The sequence below is a fragment of the Copadichromis virginalis genome, linkage group LG18, assembly GCF_057382275.1.
Source record: "Copadichromis virginalis isolate Kocher_CV1m ecotype Utaka linkage group LG18, C_Virginalis_male_GT1.1, whole genome shotgun sequence".
Taxonomy (NCBI): Eukaryota; Metazoa; Chordata; class Actinopteri; order Cichliformes; family Cichlidae; genus Copadichromis; species Copadichromis virginalis.
The window spans coordinates 35,850,682-35,866,987 of NC_140635.1; the positions used below are offsets into that span (position 1 = coordinate 35,850,682).

The 16,306-nt window shown below is 44.5% G+C and overlaps 1 protein-coding gene across 2 annotated transcripts in view; it reads left to right on the forward strand.

The window, feature by feature from the left end:
* paxip1 (PAX interacting (with transcription-activation domain) protein 1) overlaps nucleotides 1-14,559 on the forward strand; it is a 31,910-nt gene extending 17,351 nt beyond the window's left edge. The window contains exons 10-23 of one of the 2 annotated variants that reach the window (XM_085437922.1): nucleotides 8,044-8,138; nucleotides 8,243-8,338; nucleotides 9,551-9,688; nucleotides 9,839-9,960; nucleotides 10,374-10,558; nucleotides 10,812-10,855; nucleotides 11,198-11,265; nucleotides 11,381-11,483; nucleotides 11,622-11,790; nucleotides 11,931-12,031; nucleotides 12,967-13,101; nucleotides 13,325-13,400; nucleotides 13,518-13,577; nucleotides 14,109-14,559. In XM_085437922.1, the coding sequence (XP_085294048.1) occupies nucleotides 8,044-8,138; nucleotides 8,243-8,338; nucleotides 9,551-9,688; nucleotides 9,839-9,960; nucleotides 10,374-10,558; nucleotides 10,812-10,855; nucleotides 11,198-11,265; nucleotides 11,381-11,483; nucleotides 11,622-11,790; nucleotides 11,931-12,031; nucleotides 12,967-13,101; nucleotides 13,325-13,400; nucleotides 13,518-13,577; nucleotides 14,109-14,125 (1,409 nt within the window). In that variant the 3' untranslated portion in view covers nucleotides 14,126-14,559. The remainder of the gene's footprint in view (nucleotides 1-8,043; nucleotides 8,139-8,242; nucleotides 8,339-9,550; nucleotides 9,689-9,838; nucleotides 9,961-10,373; nucleotides 10,559-10,811; nucleotides 10,856-11,197; nucleotides 11,266-11,380; nucleotides 11,484-11,621; nucleotides 11,791-11,930; nucleotides 12,032-12,966; nucleotides 13,102-13,324; nucleotides 13,401-13,517; nucleotides 13,578-14,108) is intronic. The other variant, XM_085437921.1, reaches the window with a different exon arrangement.
* The last annotated feature ends 1,747 nt before the right edge of the window (nucleotides 14,560-16,306 follow it).

Consider the following 16,306-nt stretch of genomic DNA (forward strand, 5'->3'; position numbering starts at 1 on the left):
AGAAGATGGCAGCACTGCATGTCCAGAGATGCAAGCTGGACCCCGAACCCTGAAGAAGAAGCTGTGTGCGGTAGAGCAGGGCGATATGACCAAAAATATTTATCACGATATACATTTGAAAATTTACGATAACGATATAACTGACGATATAATTGACACGAGACAAAATACTTTACAACTCCACAACTTTATTAGTGCAAAAAAAACCATCAATGTATTTTCTCTTAAACAAGCAGCTGCTTTTTATTTACAGTGGGGCAAAAAAGTATTTAGTCAGCCACCGATTGTGCAAGTTCCCCCACCTAAAATGATGACAGAGGTCAGTAATTTGCACCAGAGGTACACTTCAACTGTGAGAGACAGAATGTGAAAAAAAAAATTCCATGAATCCACATGGTAGGATTTGTAAAGAATTTATTCGTAAATCAGGGTGGAAAATAAGTATTTGGTCAATAACAAAAATACAACTCAATACTTTGTAACATAACCTTTGTTGGCAATAACAGAGGTCAAACGTTTACTATAGGTCTTTACCAGGTTTGCACACACAGTAGCTGGTATTTTGGCCCATTCCTCCATGCAGATCTTCTCGAGAGCAGTGATGTTTTGGGGCTGTCGCCGAGCAACACGGACTTTCAACTCCCGCCACAGATTTTCTATGGGGTTGAGGTCTGGAGACTGGCTAGGCCACTCCAGGACTTTCAAATGCTTCTTACGGAGCCACTCCTTTGTTGCCCGGGCGGTGTGTTTTGGATCATTGTCATGTTGGAAGACCCAGCCTCGTTTCATCTTCAAAGTTCTCACTGATGGAAGGAGGTTTTGGCTCAAAATCTCACCATACATGGCCCCATTCATTCTGTCCTTAACACGGATCAGTCGTCCTGTCCCCTTGGCAGAAAAACAGCCCCATAGCATGATGTTTCCACCCCCATGCTTCACAGTAGGTATGGTGTTCTTGGGATGCAACTCAGTATTCTTCTTCCTCCAAACACGACGAGTTGAGTTTATACCAAAAAGTTCTACTTTGGTTTCATCTGACCACATGACATTCTCCCAATCCTCTGCTGTATCATCCATGTGCTCTCTGGCAAACTTCAGACGGGCCTGGACATGCACTGGCTTCAGCAGCGGAACACGTCTGGCACTGCGGGATTTGATTCCCTGCCGTTGTAGTGTGTTACTGATGGTGACCTTTGTTACTTTGGTCCCAGCTCTCTGCAGGTCATTCACCAGGCCCCCCCGTGTGGTTCTGGGATCTTTGCTCACCGTTCTCATGATCATTTTGACCCCACGGGATGAGATCTTGCGTGGAGCCCCAGATCGAGGGAGATTATCAGTGGTCTTGTATGTCTTCCATTTTCTGATGATTGCTCCCACAGTTGATTTTTTTCACACCAAGCTGCTTGCCTATTGTAGATTCACTCTTCCCAGTCTGGTGCAGGTCTACAATACTTTTCCTGGTGTCCTTCGAAAGCTCTTTGGTCTTGGCCATGGCGGAGTTTGGAGTCTGACTGTTTGAGGCTGTGGACAGGTGTCTTTTATACAGATGATGAGTTCAAACAGGTGCCATTCATACAGGTAACGAGTGGGGGACAGAAAAGCTTCTTACAGAAGACGTTACAGGTCTGTGAGAGCCAGAGATTTTCCTTGTTTGAGGTGACCAAATACTTATTTTCCACCCTAATTTACGAATAAATTCTTTACAAATCCTACCATGTGGATTCATGGATTTTTTTTTTTCCACATTCTGTCTCTCACAGTTGAAGTGTGCCTCTGGTGCAAATTACTGACCTCTGTCATCATTTTAAGTGGGGGAACTTGCACAATCGGTGGCTGACTAAATACTTTTTTGCCCCACTGTATGCATTAAAGTTATATAAACTTTAACAGTGCAAATTCCTTGCTGACAGTTTAACCAAAAGGCATTTCCAGTGGAAACTGGCCGACGTATCCTCAGCATAACCATGTATAATATCCACAAAACTTAAAGAGGTTATACACACACAGTACGGTAATATTATGTTGAAGCACAGTACGTATCACTCCGCGAGGCTCCGCCTACGATAGCCGTAATGCTCCGACAATCCATCAAGCGGTGCGGCTTCGTAGCTTAGAAAAAGTCGTACTGAAACATTTGACAGATTTTTGAGCGCCGTGTACATAAAATCGTTTTGAGGTCAGTAAACACAACCAGAGTTCATACATAAGGCACACAGGGTTATAAGGGGCTCTGTCGACTTTCAGAAAAATCAAAGGATTGATTTTAAGTGCGCCGTATTTTCCAAACAACACGGTAATAACGACGGCCCGCTAGCATGCTCTACCAAAAATAGTGTTCGGTTGTATCTGACGGACGAAAGCTAAACCAATTCCACACCACTGAAGCTGCAGCATTTTTACAAACCAGTTCTGGTTCATCTGTTTCATTCAACGATCCGCTTTCGCTCTTCTCATTCTGTGTCACCGCCATGCTTTTTTCACCATGTGCGTATGAAAACAAAGGCACTGTGCATGCACGTTTTACCCATATTCTATCGCAATATTTCATTTTCTTATCGTTGCCCAACATTATACTATTACCGTGAACGGTATGAAGTGGCCCAGCGCTAGTGTCCGCTTTCATAGCTGTGTCCAAATTTAGTGGCTGCATCCTTCGGAGGCTGCATTTGTAGGCCGATTACGTTACAGCGACGCGGCAAAGCCTGTCCAAATTCGAAGACTCCCCTAAATGCGGCGGAATAATGCGTCCTTCATTTCCCCAGGTTTGAAGAATGGGTCGGGCGTATCCTTCGTGGCCCAACCTATCCCAGAATTCATAGCGCGGTCCAGCCAATTCCAGTTTCCAACAATGGCGGCGGCTACTTAGTTTGAATATTACTCTTATGACTGTTTCTGGGTCACAAAATAAACTTTTGACATATTTTCAGGTGAGAATGTAGCTGTGTAAACTTCAAATATCTGCTCGGTTTATCAAGACACCACATATTTGCAAAAAGTGCTCCGATGTTTTTGGAGACGTCTGTTACAGTACTTCTGGCGCCGCTCCGAGCTGGCAGCCAGTATCAGCAGCTCCGAGCTGACAGTCCTTTTTTCTCTTTAATATATGTTTCTCTGTTGTTTTGTGTTTGTTTTTGTTTCCCCCCACAATGGAGCTCAGAATTCTATCGTGTTCTTTATTACATTTTTTACGGCGTCTTTGTCCGGAGAGCGCTCGGAGGTCCGACCTCCCATTGTTTACAGCAGGGATCAGCTGTTAGCCCTTGGAGCCTCCGTTGCCCTGCCTACCGCCGAGCAAGCTAACATCCCCCGCGAGGTGAGGAGGAAGAGACGTAGTTCTTGGGCCGGGACCGGGCGTCGCAGTAAAGTTAGCAGGTACCGGCCAGCGATTCCATCTATTATTATGAGGAATGTGAGATCTCTCCCCAATAAAGTAGACGAACTGGCAGCCCTTACCCGACATCAGAGGAGCTACAGGGAGTGCAGCCTGATGTGCTTCACAGAGTTTATCTATCAAAGAGACGCTATGCTGTAAGGACATTGAGCTGCTAGCAGTTAGCATGAGACCGTACTATCTACCGCGAGAGTTTACACACGTGATTATGATAGCTGTGTATGTCCCGCCCTCTGCTAGCGCTGCAGCAGCCTGTGAGGTCCTGCACACTGTAACCAGCAGACTCCAAACACAGCACCCTCAGGCCCTTTTCCTGATCTCTGGGGACTTTAATCACATCTCCCTGTCCTCCACTTTCCCCACCTTCACCCAGTATGTCACCTGCTACACCAGAGACAATAAAACATTGGACTTATTGTATGCCAACACCAAGGAGGCATACAGCTCATCACCTCTTCCTCCCCTGGGGGGCTCAGATCACAACCTGGTTCATGTCCATCCTGTGTATAAACCTCTGGTACACAGAGAACCAGTAGTGAAACGCACAGTAAGGAAATGGTCGGCAGAGACTGAAGAGGCCCTGAGGGACTGTTTCCGTTCTACTGTGTGGGACAACCTCTGCAGCCCCCTGTAGGATGACCTCAACAGCATCACAGACTGCATTACGGATTACATGAACTTCTGTGTGGACAACACCGTACCCATCAAAAAGGTACGTTGTTTTTCTAACAACAAGCCATGGATAAATCCTGAAATTAAGGCTCTCCTCAAGGAGAAGAAGAGTCTTTAGATCTGCAGACAAACAGGAGCTGAGAGTTGTTCAGAAGAAGCTGAAATGGAAGATAAGGCAAGGGAAGGAAAACTACAGCAGGAAGATGGAAGAGCAGCTGCAACAGGACAACAGAGGGGTTTGGAACAGCCTGAAGACAATCTCAGGACAAAAACCAACCCCCCAGGCTGCAGGAGACTTGGGGTGGGTGAATGACCTAAATAAATATTTTAATAGGTTTGATCAAACACCCACCCCTCCCACAGCATCGTCCCCCCTGCTGCAATCTCCTTCATCTTCAGGGCCTGCCTGTCCTTCATCTCAGGACTTCACACCTCCCAGCTCCCAGTCATTACACCCACCCCCAGCTTCTGTGGACTCCAACATACACACCCCTCCCCCAAAATCCTCTCTTTCTATCTCAGCACTTCAAGTGAGGAATGAGCTTCGCAAGATCAAGGTGCGGAAGGCTGCAGGTCCAGATGGCGTCAGCTCCAGGCTCCTGAGATGCTGCGCAGATGAACTGTGTGGCATCCTAGGATATCTGTTCAACCTGAGCCTGTCACTGGGGAAAGTATCACAGCTGTGGAAGACCTCCTGTGTGGTACCGGTACCAAAGACCTCCCATCCCAAGGACCCCAGCAGCTACAGGCCGGTAGCCCTGACATCGCATCTGATGAAGACCCTCGAGAGGTTGGTTCTAAACCATCTGCGCCCCCTGGTGAGGTCTTCATTGGATCTGCTACAGTTTGCTTACCAGCCTGGCATTGGGGTGGAGGACGCCATCATCTTCCTCCTGCACCGAGCTCTGACTCACCTGGAGAAGCCTGGAAGCACTGTGAGGATCATGTTCTTTGATTTCTCCAGTGCTTTCAACACAATCCAGTCACGACTTCTGAGGGACAAGCTGGAGCTATCAGGAGTGGACGACCACATGTCCCAGTGGATACTGGACTACCTCACAGGACGCCCACAGTATGTGAGGACACAGGGCTGTGTCTCTGACACGCTGGTCTGCAGTACGGGGGCCCCACAGGGAACTGTGCTGGCACCGTTCCTCTTCACCCTCTACACTGCAGACTTCTCCATCAACTCCCCACGCTGCCACCTACAGAAGTTCTCTGACGACTCTGCCATAGTCGCCTCATCACAGGTGAGGACGACTCAGAGTACAGACAGTGGACTCTGGACTTTGTGGACTGGTGTCAGCAGAACCACCTGCTGATCAACGCCGGGAAAACCAAGGAGTTGGTGGTGGACTTCCAGAGACGCAGACCCACCACACTGACAGCGGTGAACATCCAGGGAGTGGACATTGAGATAGTGGACTCTTATAGGTACCTGGGTGTTCACCTGAATAATAAACTGGACTGCAGCCACAACACTGATGCTCTTTACAGGAAGGGTCAGAGCAGACTCTACCTGCTGAGGTGGCTGAGGTCATTTGGAGTCCAGGGAGCGCTTTTAAAGACCTTCTATGACTCTGTGGTGGCATCTGTCATTTTTTACAGTGTTGTATGTTGGAGCAGCAGTTTATCAGCAGCTGAGAGGAAGAGGCTGGATAACCACATCAGGAAGGCCAGCTCTGTTCTGGGATGCACCTGGACCCAGTGCAGGTGGTGGGAGACAGAAGGACTTTGGCCAAAATAACATCTCTGATGGACAGTCTCCCAGCCCATGCATGTAAATGTTGCTGAACTGCAGAGCTGCTTCAGTGTCAGACTGATGCATCCTCGATGCATGAAGGAGCGTTTCTGCAGGTCCTTCCTCCCTGCAGCTGTCAGACTGTACAATCAGACCTGCTCCCAACAAACATAGATGTTCACATCAGCGCTGTAACTGCAAAAAGTTAACCGATTCGCACTACAACCTGGTTTGCCTCTTATCTGTAGTTATTTTTATTTAATTTAATAACTGTACAGTACTCTGTATATAGTAACCATTGTCCTCAATGTAAATATGTAAGAAAAATTGTGTATGTTTCTGCTCTGTGTCCTGCGTACTGTTTGTTTGTATATGTGTCTTTTTGGCTGCTGTTACAACCAAATTTCCCCTTGTGGGACAATTAAAGGATTATTCTATTCTATTCTTACCCACCAGTTCGATAGCTAGCTGGGGTTCGAGGCTCACTAGAGCCGGCGAGAACACCGGACTCCCGGCACATCGTTTTCAAACCCCCCGCGGTCTTTCGCTACTCAGGTTAAACATGATATATAAGTCACTCAGATAATTTAAAAATGTTATTGTTTGGCTTTTTTCAGTGTTTTATTTGTTCCTCAGTAAATTGGTTTGACTGAGATTAAAGTTATAGTTTTCACACAGCTGAATAAACGTCAAAGAGAGAACTGATAAAACAGAAGTGTGAGATGGTCGAGAGTTTACTCCAGTGTGCTGTTATATTTTAAAATGTTTTTTAAAAATGTTTTTAAATATTTTTAAACCTGAGACAATCTGCAAATTTCATTAAAATTTAATAAACTATCATCTTGTCTTTATTTTTAGTTAGCACAGACCTTAAACACTTCAAGCTGTAAGCTAATGATAGTTAAATAAGAGCAGATGCTGCTGGTGCAATAAGCTGTACATTTTACATCCAGTGGATGATGATCTGATTAGTCGACTAAAAATAATTGGTGACTAGTGACTATCAAAATAATAGTTTGTGGCGGCCCTACCTGCAAGCCACTGTTCAGTGGAAGCTAAACAAAGCATTTAAAAAGAACAACTTTTGAAGCTGAATATTATCAGCATAGAAGTGATAAACAAATCAGGGAACTGACTAATTATAAGTCCTAGAGGTGTACAGGAGAAAAAGAATAGGTCCAAGAACTGAACCCTTTGGTACCCCACTAGTCAGGTTCTTACAGTGTGACATAAACTGATTTGCAAAAATGCTACAAGATCTGTTGGAAAGTTATGACTGAAACCACTGCAAAGCCAGACCGGACACATCGACTACATCCCGGAGCCTGTTCATCAGGCTGGTAGGGTCGACGGTTTCAAAGTCCAGCAAAACCATAACTGTGACTATGTCGCTTTAAGTAATGTGGTTTCCTTTGAGTGGCATCCAGACTGAAATTTGTCATACATCTCATGTTTTTCTAAAAAAGCCCCAAGTTCATGTGAAACTCCTTTTTTCAGAATTGTAGACAATAACGGGAGCTTGGAGATGGACCTATAATTCTTAAACTCTGTTGGGTCCAAACTGCTCTTTTTTAATATCGGGAAAAACAACAGCATGCTTAAAGGGCCGAGGGACCACACCTGTTAAAACAGAGGCATATCTCTACAGTGAGGAGCCAATAGCAGAGAGAGCTTTTTTTAAACAGCCCAGCAGGTAGTATGTCATTTGGACAAGTCGTGATTTTCATTTTATCCAACAGAGGTGAAAGGTCATGTATAGTCATTGGGTTAAACACTAATAGGTGGTGTAATGGCCACACAGAAACTGATGTGCTGCTGTGCTCACAGTCAGCAGCAGCACAGGTCGAAGACGGGAGAAAGAGTCAGCTCTGATGGCTGAGAGGACAGCAGCTGTTTTCACCACCTATCTTTCCAACATAGGAGACTCCAAGTAATACAGGGTGACTGATTATCTGTTGCTGGCTTGATATTGTTTTGTGTTATTGCGTGACTTGTGCTTTAATGGGTGAGTTTAGATCACAGAATGCACTGAAACACAGTCACACAAAGTCTGTGTGACCACAAACTGAACCTGTCCAAGTCTTTTAAGTCTAATTAAGAAAATAAGCACACCTGCTGATTGAGATGATGAATTTCTATAGAAGGCTGGGTCTCTGGTAACTGCAGGATTGAAACTGCTGTCAGTCCTGCACTCTCTTCAGTCTGTGATTCAGTGACAGTAATTTCTTTCTTTCCGCAGTCCCACAGGATGGCTTCCTCCTGGGCTGTGTGTTTGGTATTGCCGACTATCCAGAACAGATGGCTGACAAACAGCTCCTTGCTACATGGAAGAGGGTAAGTCACTGAGAGAGAGTATGAGTACCCAAGTAGGGTGAAAGACAGGAAACAATGCTGAGCATCAGACAGATCAGTGTTTGTTTACCGATCTCCTTCGTCAGGTCATTCAGGCGTGTGGAGGCTCAGTTGATCCAACCCTAACCAGCCGCTGCACACATCTGCTGTGTGAAAGTCAGGTCAGCAGCATGTACGTACAGGTAAGGATGTCTCCCATGAGAACAGACACAGTTTATGGAGTGTGGAATCCCAGTATGACTATCATAAATGTTTTCGTACTCATTCATTATTAGGGATGGGTATCGTTTAGGTTTTATCCGATACCAGTACCAAACTGGTACTTTTGAAATGGTGCCGGTGCTTAAAGAATGGAGAACACAAACTTTGTCCAAAAACCTCTCATGTTCAGCTGTTTTTTTGTGAAAAGATAACAATGTTAGCCTTTTCTGCAGCTATGGGGCATATATGGTATCACTCTTGGCTGGAAGCAGTGCTTAAACAATGGAAAAAACACAAACTTTGTCCAAAAACCTCTCATGTTTAACTGTTTTCCACTTTTCTTTGGTCATTTTAGCCTTTTTGGCCAGGGTGAAGGGAGCATCTGCCATCAAACAAGAAGATAGCTGCATGTAGCTATGATGGTGTTTGCTAGTTCACCTTACATGCATTCATGTAATAGCGTGGTTAGCCTACTCAGCATAAATTACACACGAACAACATTAAGCTACTCACGCAGAGAAGAACGGCTGCTGCTGCATCATCATCCTCATCATTTCTGCTACACTGGCAGGGCTACGGCTACACCCGCAGTAGATGTGCTCGGTGTGAGGTCTCGCAGCAAGCTATCAAATAGGGTGGATTTCTCGGCTTTTAAAAAAAAACGCTATGCGTCGCCAGGTGTTTCATCACATTCGAGGTGTTACCTCCTTTGCACAGTATCAGCTTAAAGCACTTGTTGCTGCTGAGTTTGCATCTTTTGCTGTGAAGTACAGCCAGACTTTGACCGCTTCGCCTTGGGCATTTTTAATCTGTAGCTCTGCTCTAAAAGAACGTACGTACCTGGGCCCGCCTACTACGCTTACAAAGGTAAAATGATTGGCTAGAATCCAAAGTGTATCACGTCTCAGGGGGAAAAAAAGCACCAAAATAAAGCACTGAAATGTGCGCTGCTTTTCGGTCTGGTTACTACCGTTTATGTCAGAACCGGTGCGATACCGGTACCCATCCCTAATCATTATTGGCCTTTAACTGGAGTGCAACATTTAGTATCACCTAATTGATACTTTATTGCGATGGAATGAGACAAACCCTTGAATGGGACCGATATTACCCGCTGTCTCCTCAGAGTATAGAGGATAAATACTGAACTTCTGCTGGTTGAAATTGAACCAAAAGCACGTTTCCTCTTCCAGGCACTCAGAGAGGGGAAACGCTGTGTAACCGCCCACTGGCTCAACACTGTGCTGAAGAAGAAGAGGATGGTTCCTCCTCACCGGACGTTACATGTGCCATTTGCCTTCCCTCCTGGAGCCAAACCCTGTTCTCAGCATGTACGTCTGCCGTTTCTTTTAACAGTAGTTTTTCTACAGTCTTTGTACTTGGTGAACTTAATGAACTTCAAAATACTGCACTCCAATTGGCAGGAAGCATTTCTGCTTGTCAGATCTTTACTCCAGCTCTCTGTTGCCGTCTTTCCTCAGATCATATCAGTGACGGGTTTTATGGATGCTGACAGAGATGATCTAAAACTGATGGCCTACCTGGCTGGTGCCAGATACACCGGATATCTTTGTCGCAGTAACACTGTCCTCATTTGCAAAGAGTAAGAGTTGGGGTCGGGTAGATGAGTTCCTCTTTGGGTATTCTTTTGTACTGCACGCAGTATATCCATAGAACTCAAACTATACAAGAACTATCTTACTTTTGGTTTTATGTCGTTCTTGGAGTGTACTCCTCCTCATTTGTATGTGTGAAGGACTCAGCCTATCTTCAAGCTTCTCTTTATCCTAAGTGTTAACCTTTTTTAGTCAGATCAGATGCTTTGTTTTGTTAATCCAGCATTTTCACTCTTTTATTTCCCAACTTTGTTGCAACTTGTTTGAAATGTCTCATTTTCTTTTAAACATTTTTCAGTTGAACCTTCTTGTGTGAAGGTTGAACGTTCAGTTTGCTTGAGAACCTTCACTTCTCAAGCACACTGTCAGTTTTATGGTTGTCTTGCTAATATCACTTTAGACCCAGTGGGCTTAAATATGAGAAGGCCAAGGAGTGGAAGATCCCTTGTGTGAATGCCCAGTGGCTGTGTGATATACTGCTGGGCAACTTTGAAGCACTGAGACAAATCCAGCACAGCCGATACTCCATCTACACACATCCTGAACCACTGGTGCCTAACCCACAGCTGGTCCAGAACCTGCTTGGTATGTACGCCGTCACTGGAGTTGTTACGTAGTGAGCAATTACATGAAGATATTACCCAATATCTCTTACTTGCCACACACTCTCTCCTGTGGGGTATGCTTAGTTAGTCTAACCTGACTGGAGCCACACAGCTCTGGTTTTGTGTGGCTTGATTTTGGTTCGTCAGGAGAGTGAAGAGCTTTTGATGTTTTATCACTTGGAATGGCCACACTTTAAGATACTGTCCTGATTACCTTGTGCATTTCTCTGTAGCCGCTTGGAGAACACCAATCAAAGTCTCTTCTGAAGCTTTGGCGGTGAGTTTTTGTGTCACAGTGTTCTTCACATTCTTTTGTTTGGAATGTCGAGAAGCTCCGTAACCCCTCTCTCAGCCTGCTCTGAATCCTCTGCTCCAGACAGTTTTCTGACTCTTGGATTGACATAACGTCACACATTTCTAGCTTTAACCACAACACCTCACACACCTCTTCAGTTGTTGGGGGCAGTTATTCACAGGAAAATATCTGTGTGAGAGTGATTTGTTTTTTAGTGCGTTTGTCCTTAAAAAGTTGAATCAGTCATAGAAGAGAGAGAAGCAACAGAGGAACAGTGTACCGGCTCGTCTGATTGTGCTTTTGTGGCGTCTGTTTGGTGTTTAGAGCCTCCAGCTGCTGCAGAAGCAGAAGATCAGCGACTCAGCAAACCCACCTGCAAACAAGAAGGCCAGGTCGGTATAGCAGGTTAGGGACTAGCCTGTCACTCCTCTGCACGAGAACAGAGTTGGACCACACACCCTCCAGACTGCCATGTTCTAATGATACTTTGCATTTCTGTCTCTGAAGACTGGAAGAGATCCAGTCCCCGAGTAAGAAGCTTCCTCCAGAGTCCACTCCTCGGGTCATGTTCACAGGCTTTGAGCCTATGCAAGTACAGCAGTACACCAAGGTGAAAGCAGCCTTCCCACGCTCAAACATTTAGTGTGTTGTTAGACTGAAGCTCAGATTAGTGAGAACGCTGAAGTTACTCTCAAAGCACATCTGCAGCCTCAGCTCCTATTTGAATGTGTCCCCTTTCCTCCTGCAGAGGTTACATGCTTTAGGTGGTGAGCTTGCAGACAGCAGTCAGAAAGTCACTCACCTTGTGGCCAGTAAGGTGACTCGCACCGTCAAGTTCCTCACTGCCATGTCGGTGGTCAAACACATAGTCACCCCAGAGTGGCTGGAGGAAAGCTGGAGGAGTCAGAAGTTTGTGGGTATGTTTGCGTCCCACCCCTCCTTTTTCTTATCTAACTGTGTTTTGTAGAGATCAAAGTGGAACTGAAATTGGTCTTGTGCTGCGGTTTTACCTGTATATGTTTCGTTAACGGGAGCAAACCTGTTGTGTGTGTTACAGACGAGCAGAGTTGCACTCTGAGGGACGCAGAAGCGGAGGTGTTGTTTGGCTTCAGCCTGGAGGAGTCGCTAAAGAGAGCCCAAAGTGCACCTCTCTTTAAGGTCCTCTGACAACATAACTGCTGTGTTCAACCAAAAACCGTCTTTTTCTTGATGCCAGTTAAAGAATTCAGAAGTAGGGCTGTGCCATGTGACCAAAATCATATCCTGATAACAATATATGTTCTGGGAACCCGACTTGTGTGAAGTGTTTTCAGCTGGGCGTCCTGTACCTGGAGTCAAGTGTTTTGACCGATGCATGAAACTATATTTTTAGATATAAGTTGTAACGGCCGCTGTTTTCTTTGTATTTCTTACATGCGGCGCTGCGGGGAAAAGCGTTTGAGTCTAAGGTTTATTTTGAGCACCTGACGGCTCTTTTTTTATTGCTTCTCAGCTCTCTCCATCCTCTTTCACGTGATTCTTGCATTAGAAGAGGTTTGTTGTGTTTGAGTCTGAGGTGGACCGGTTTGCAGCATAATTTGCATAGTACAGTTTTCTGGTCCGTGTCAGAGTTTGTATAACCAAACCATGTCCATGCTACAGCCCCTCGTTTAGGAATAAGGTCCTTGATTTGTTTTGACTGGTCTGTTTGGAGCCAGTTGTTCCTGCCTCCTCTTCACTGGCCATGCTGGGATTCTCTGTGCCCCGATGAACAAATATTGCTGTAAACAGTGTGCTTTGCAACACCATGAAACAAACGATAGCGTATAATTTGAAACGACAGATGTTTTCATATCTGATGTATTTCGTCATATTGCACAGCCCTATTCAGAAGTGCTAAACTCATTTTACCTTTTTGTTCAACTATTAAAAAGTCACTCGTGCTGATGATCACACAACAACATTTAAATATATTAGGCCTTTATATATAGTGGGTCAGTTGACTGAACTAGTATATTTAAACTGAGCTGGACTAACTGGAAACCAGTGTACTAATTGTTCTGATGATTAACGGTTGAGTCTCTTTTTGCGTTTCCTGTGACACGGTGATGCAGGGGAAGTACTTCTACCTCACACCAGGGATCTGTCCAAGCCTCAGCACAATGAAGTCCATTCTGGAGAGCGCCGGAGGAAAGCTGCTGACCAAGCAGCCCTCATACAGAAAGATCATGGAGCACAATCAGAATAAGGTGCTGAAAGTTGCTGCAACTCTTTCATGTCTCTAGGCACTCGTAAATGTCCACAGAGGTGGTGGGTTCTTGTGACAATATGGCAGAAACCTGGGAGGAGTGTAGCTTTTATTTCATGTATTTTCATTTCAGCACAAAATAAAACAGACATGTGTTTGACAGAAGTCTTTTATTACAGTTTTTCTCTATAAATCAGTAACCACATGTTGGCATTTGGTTGCAGAACCTTCCGGAGATCATATTAATTTCCTGCGACAATGACCTTCACCTCTGTAGGGAATACTTCTTGAAAAACATTGGTAAGATGCTCTCCCAGGGCCCACTTGTATTTATCCTCATTTTATGTTTTTTTACAGAGTGTCTTCATAAAGTTGACATTGTGTTTCATTTGCACTCTTGTGGTCTCTGTTTTCCAGATGTCCACAATGCTGAGTTCATTCTGACTGGAGTTCTCACCCAGAAACTTGACTATGAATCATATCCTTTACAGTCTCACAGCAACTAGTTTAGTTTGCTGACATGTTGTATGGCTGAATGATACTTTCAGTCTTTAAACCCAAAATGATCCCAAATTAAAGCTGTAGAGTTGTTCTTCCAGGCAGGGATCATGCAGTCAGTGGGAAACAAACGCATTAGTCACATGTCCTCTTCACTGCAGTGTGGACTAAACACACTATTGGGAGATTTGTGGATTCATCACTCATGATGAATCCACAGTGATGAATCTAATAAGTCTGCCTGAGATTGCACAGGTCTTCACTTACTGTCATGTTATCTATGAACTAATGCACACATGCCAATCGTTTGGCATCAACAAAAGTACGCAATAGGGGTATTTTCCAAAGCGGCCTGGAGCCCCTCCCCTGTAATACTAATGTGGATGTTATTACCAGATAGAGGCCAGAACTGCAGCTGCGTTTGAGCCCATGGAGAAATGTTTTGCTGTGTGATGTAGAGTGACCGGATGGTGGTGTTACTGTGTTCAGTCAGTTTCCTTGACAGTCACACATATAAGTTCACTTGATGACGCAGCAGTGAAGCATAAAGAAGAGGACGCGGGACAGAATGAGGACGACCGTGTGTACAGTCCAGCCACACTGACTTTTCTATGTTTTTATTTCTGTGCAGATGTCTCCAGTCTTTTTGTAGCCTTTTGTTACCTGTTTGAGACGAATTAAATGGATGTTATTTTTGTGAAATAATTGTTTAAATTATGGAGGATGAAACTTTGTTTTCTGTTGTTGAGAATAGGATGTGTAAAGCTTCAGCTCACAAATGCTGCTTTTTGGAATAAAAACTACACTTTGATTGTGAAAAATGCTTTCAGCTTCATACCTGATCAAGAAAACTGTTAATAACTAAAGTAAAACATTAGCTTTTTAGATAAAGTTAATGTCTGTGCATGTGCAATAAAGCCTCATAGCAGAGTATGCTAAATTCACAATTCAAGCAGTCACGCAGTAAAAGATGGACATGTTGAGAACAAAAGGTCTGTTGACTTCTCATGTTTTTGAGGGTTTCAACGCTTTCTCGATGTTATTCCTCCCAGGTTTAAACGGATAATTCCTGATAGAATTAATTTAATTAACTGCTAATGAGGGTCTGGGGTAGTTACTGGTGAAGTTCTAATTGCTGGCTGTCAGACAGACAGCCTGAGATCATGTGGGTGGAAGTGAGACGTGCGGCGTCGCCTGCGGTGCTGTCCTCAAAAACGACAGACTGAATTAGACACAGCCTGAGCCAAGGTCATGTACTACATATTCCACGTGCGGGTGCCAGTAGCACTGCTCGATGTGTATTTACATGAACGTGAGATTTGATGTTTCATGGCTGACCGTGCAGAATCATGGCTGAACTGCACAGAGATTCATGTTGCTGTATTGAAAAAGAGCCATCATACACACTTGGCGTGTCACTGAATACACCAATAAGCCTGACTAAAGCTGTGGGTGCAGGCATTCCTGAGACTGAGCGCAGACACAGCAGCAGATACATTAGGTACTGGAAGTGTTTGAGATGAATTCAGATTTAACCACAGCAATGGTGCTTTGTATTGTAAAGATCCCACAGTATTGGAGAGAAAACAAGCAATCAGAGCAAATACTGTTAAAAGTTCTGCCAGAGGTTTCTCACTCAGCACTTTTAACTAAAACACAGCGTAACCACCTCTTCATGGTTCAATTGTGATGCTTGCGTTCAATGTAGGATCTTTTGGCGTTGGCACTTTGTCCATTCTGAAGCTACGCAGCCAGCTTTTGCTCTCGATGCCAATTATTGAGCCTTATGTGCCCATGATTCTTTCACAGGTTCAGTGGTTGTTCTTCCCTTAACTTAATGTTGTCTTCTAAGAAGGCTCTAAAAAATGAAAGCATCGACCTGTAATATTTACTGTTGAAACGTTAGGGTCAGAAAGCCCTGTACAGCTGCAGCGGGAGATGACATCGGGCTGATGGAAAGCATGAAGATGATGAAGCAACCAAAGACTGCTAATTGGACAAAATGAGGTGTGAAAAAAGAGAAACCATACGCCAAGAATGTGATTGAAAGCTGATCTACGGGACACAGAGTATAGTGATATCTGTTAAACTGCAGTACATTACAGTGGGCATCGGCAGTTTTGGACACAACAATGTGTCCGCCTTAAAAACAGCCGACTCCCTCTGATATGTTGGTTCAATCCTGCTGCCTGTGTGTTGTTGAGAATGACATCATCAGATAAATGAAGAAATCCAAAAGAAGTAAGAACATCTCAGAGTACAGCGAATACACACAGACACACACACACAGTATTTGGGCAATCCTAATTAATTCCAATTAAAGATGCAAAAAAAAAAAGAGCCACATCTTTGATTAAGCAGCAGTTGGGCTCCTTGTTGGTTTGCGATGTCCTCCTCTGACACAGCCCAGTTATGGGGAGAAGGAAGGACACAGAAACTGTTGTAATTAATACAGAAATGCTTCATGTGAGATATTTCTAATTAGTCCCCAGTTCCTCCCTCTGTTGGCTCAGACACACTTTGGTTTGCCTGTTCCACAGGATGCAAAGGAATTACAGACTAATTACACAGAGACGGGCGTTGGGATTCATCGGGCCCTGCAAATTAACATATGAGCTAATTAGCATACGATGGAACTAATGACTAATAATGTAACCAATTACATGGGCTGGGCCATCTCATTCTACTTTTGGAGAAAATTATGCTTG